At 35.7% G+C, this 4375-nt stretch overlaps 1 protein-coding gene across 1 annotated transcript; it reads right to left on the reverse strand.

Moving 5' to 3' along the window:
- Nucleotides 1-1265: 1265 nt before the first annotated feature.
- Nucleotides 1266-2240, reverse strand: PURG (purine rich element binding protein G). The gene has a single exon (XM_088448268.1). The coding sequence runs from the start codon at nt 2238-2240 to the stop codon at nt 1266-1268; it is 975 nt and encodes a 324-aa protein (XP_088304394.1).
- Nucleotides 2241-4375: the final 2135 nt, after the last annotated feature.

The following is a 4375-nucleotide window of genomic DNA, read 5'->3' on the forward strand; positions in this document are numbered from 1 at the left end:
TGCATAACTATGATATACATACAATTTTCAATTAACTAAACACTAATGGTGTATATATATTTATAGATATATATTTTCTTTAAATAAAAATAAAACTTTTCAGTGCTTGTACACTGAATATACAAATTCAGCAACCCTTGTGCAAAACGATACGCAAGTAAGGGCAGATTTGGTATGGTTCAATTGTCCATTTTTAAGAATGAGAACCGTATGCCACTATTCCGGTGGAACAAAGGTTTTTTTTCTTATTTTCCTTTAGGCATCCACACTTTCTATGCCAGGAGATGCTGTATAAACACTGCAATCAAGCAACAACTAACCAAAAGAATAGTTGAACATTCACTGATAGCCGTTTCATTATAACCCAACACACCCACACACAAGGGAATAATCCCCCAAAAGATAAATTAACATAGTATAAACAAGCTATCATTGTACAACAGGCCTATACATAAGTGCTTCATGATTTATATATTTATATATAAAACAGCCATGATGGGAGAAGCATTCTTAAAAGGCATAGTTGTACACTCTTACCTCTGCACAACGCTACTGTATGGGCAGATTTATTCATCCCAATTTTGTTTACGGTGCAGCTATTATGTTGAGACTATCATTTTTGTGGTTTTTAATAGTGAGAAATATAAATTCCTTGGCTGTAAACAGTGTAAACAGTTAACACACACTGTCAGCTATTATTCTTCCCCATCACTGATGGATCCTGCATCCAACAGACATTCTGGACTCGAACAGAGTTTTGCAAACATGTAAATGCATTTTCTATACATTCACAGTAATAAATGCCCTGTAAATAAGCTTGGCAGAGCTTTTCTTATCAAATAAAAAAAAAGAAAAAATACAAGAAAAAAAAAAAAAAGTTGTCATTTTTTTTCTGAATAATACTGTATAATATATCTATACATCTATACAAGTAGAAATATAGATATATGTAATTAGCTTTGATAGTGCAATTCAAGCCTTACCTAAGTTATTTAAAATGTTGAACTTTGTGCTGATCAAGAACACTTCTATAGTCTTGATATTAGTGAAGAAGCTGTAAGGGAGGCTGGTACGCTCAGAGTATCTATATGTTGTAGATTAAATGTGGATTACCAGACTAAGTATTATTTTTGTCCAATGGTTATCTGCTAAAAATAAAGGAATGAACAAAAATTTAAAATAGGAATAATCTTCTAAAAGACTACAGAATTTGTCTCCAATAAAAAGACTTCAACAATTTTCTAGGTGTTCAACTTGCATTTGTTCTATTCAGGACACTCTTGCTCTTCACTACTGTCCACACGAACATCCATTCTTTTTTCTTTATGGCTGTTGTAAATTTTTCTCATTTCTTCTTCATATTTAATAAAATTGTCCCCAAACCTTGTCCATACTTTGTAAGGGACTGTTATAGTATTGCGGTATGGTGGCCTAACCTCGCTTACCCTTAAGAATATGCCATAACGGTTTGAACCCACATCAAAGTAGAATCTCTTGTTGTCTACCCTGAAAGATGTTCCTTCCGGAAGCTCGGGAGGGTCTTCCCCACCACCTCTACGTTCTTCTATATCTCCTTCACCATAATCTTCAATAAGTTGAACCAATGCATCTCTAAATTCAATCATACCTTGCGCTGGCAGAACTATAGTCTGCTCCTGACCCAAACTCTGGCCGAAGTAGCCAATCATTCCAAGTCCTCTGGTCATAGTTTGCCTAATTCTTAAAAAACGTCCTCGCTGATTTTCCTTAAGGTCTAGGTAATATTTCCTATTATCTCGCTCAATGTACTCAGTTTTCAGGACACTGTGTGTGGCAGGCTCTTCGGATCCTGCAGAGCCTGATGGTGAGGCTGGATGTGGTCTCCTCCTTGAATCATGCTCTTTTTCACTTCCATGTTCACTTCTTTGAGAATGACTGCTTCGAAGACCTAGATGGGCATAATGCTCAATGAAATCCCCTAAGCAATCCTTTAATTCAGCAGCAACAGACAAAGATAAAGTTAACTTGCTCTTTCTGATGTTATCCTGCCGCCCTCTGCCAATCCAGACTTCTGCAATTTTCAAAAAACGTCCTCGAGCACTCTGTTTGACATCCAAGTAAAATCTCTTTTTCTGAATGTCCACTCTCTTGGATGCTAGCTCCTGTATCTCTAAGTTCTGTGAGGAGGGGTAGCTGTACTGTTGAGGGTAAACATTTCTGCTTATGCCTGCACCTTCCCTTTGACCTCTTCCCCGATCCATATTTATTATTGCAGTAAACTGGAAAATGCAATAAAAGAAATGCACATTATAAAAACAGCAAACGAAAATATACTGTTTTATAAAGTTTAAATACCCACTGAATTATAGATTTAAAAGTATCTCACCTGTGCTCAAGCAGGGATATCATGAAGATTAGAGTCCTTGAGTGCCTTTTCAGAACCAGAGTTATTGACCCTGTGAATGAAAATAAACTTCAGGAAAAGGTCTCTATGTCAAATAAAATCATCAGGTTGACCAGCATTTTTGAAAGATGATAGATGCATCGCTGGTCGTTTTAGACACTTGGCGATCATCAATTTTTTTTTTTAAGGAAGCACTAGCTTAATGGTGTCTTTAGGGCCAAGGAGGTAAATGATATTGCCACACAACATGTAAAATATACTTTATGGATTTCACAAAGAAAAAAGACACTCTTAACTCTAATTACCTGGGCTCCTGCATCAAGCTCACCACATTAATACGTGCGCAAACATGTATCTCAAAACAAATACACTAGAACAGATGATTGGTGTAAAACCATTTGACATTTGAGGATCATACAGGTACTTTATAGAGATTTTTTTTTTTTAAATGTTAATGAACAAATATATAGAGCCAAAGATAAATCTGACAAAAACATTGAAACCAAGATGTATTTATAATCTATGAATAGTAACCCATAGCGGCAATTAAATACAACTGAAACCAAATTATAAATGATACATATCAGCTAATGCCTTTTGCCATCATTTTGTGGGTGTTTTATACCTTGTGAGCAAACTACATTTTACAGTCTTGCTTTGAGTCTGGTAAACAGAAAATAATGTAATAAATGTTTTCTTTATATCACTTTTTCTTAGTAACACTTAAATGGGGAGATTTATAAAAAGCTTCTAAAAGGAGAGAGAGGGAGAGAACACCAATCAACTCCTAAATGTCATTTTTCAAACACAGGGCAGGATGTACGAATAAAAATAGAAAAACCAGGTGTTACTATAAAATTCAATCCGACTGCTGTTCCCTCAATTGTGGGATTCTGAACCCAAATGTAAAAGATATGGTGCATACACACAGTCAGCCTTGCTAGATCAACAATGAACGATTTGAACAATGATTTCATGAACGATGAACGATTTCTGACAGTATTAAAATGAATGAAATCGTCCAAATCTGTCTGCAAACACAGTCAATGTCAGATATCGTTATCTGACATGTGGGAACGCGCATCGTTGGTCGATGTATGCCCTACATGTCAAAGATATGAATGCATAAAAACGATTTTTACAAACGTTATCGTTCATATCTGATAAGAAATCTGACCATGTGTATGCACCAATACAGTTCATATTCTATCTGTATTAAATTGACACATGCATATACAGTATGTAACCATATAGTAAAGATAAAAAGAAATACACAATTTCAAATATATAAAAACTATCAATTCATAACATCTCAAAAGACCCTGTGTAAACCAGACTCCTTTAGTTAGTGCAGCTAGCCAGTCCAAACATACAGAAGAAACTGCAACTCACATAAATCCTGTGCAGGCAAGCTTTTTTCTTTTTCTTAAATATCTATTTATTGTAAGCATATTACACATTCGGAAAAACAGAATACGTAATGATATTAGATAATAGTCAATAACTATACCTCCAAATGTGTGGCTAGCGACCAGAAAGATAACTATATATGTCTCAGGAAATCAGTTCAGCGGTCACTTTGAATAGCACTGGTGTTGGCACTAAATAAAGTGCAACTATCAGGTATTATATAACCATAAATGTTAACAAAAAGTAAATAAATCAATTAGAAATAAAAACAATATAATGCGCTAAGGCTGTATCAAATTGGTGCACACTGCAGTTTAGATTGTGCAGACTATCTTGTAGTGTGGTTAAATTAGTCCTGCTTACTACTGCCCTGCAGACTGCTGCATTTGTCCCAGCATTTATAGCTGGTCAGATATTGTTGTGGCTGGCGGAACTGACCCCGGCGGCCATGTGCAGTTTTGACCGCAATCTCCATATGTACAAAGCAAAACTTTCTGGACCTTGTGCCCAGTAAGCAACACCATGTATAAATGGCATTGCCTAATAAAAGCCTATGGGCTTTTTGCATTCTTCCCTGGGAAG

Source organism: Taudactylus pleione, unplaced genomic scaffold (assembly GCF_031769625.1).
Source record: "Taudactylus pleione unplaced genomic scaffold, aTauple2 ptg000454l, whole genome shotgun sequence".
Classification (NCBI taxonomy): Eukaryota; Metazoa; Chordata; class Amphibia; order Anura; family Myobatrachidae; genus Taudactylus; species Taudactylus pleione.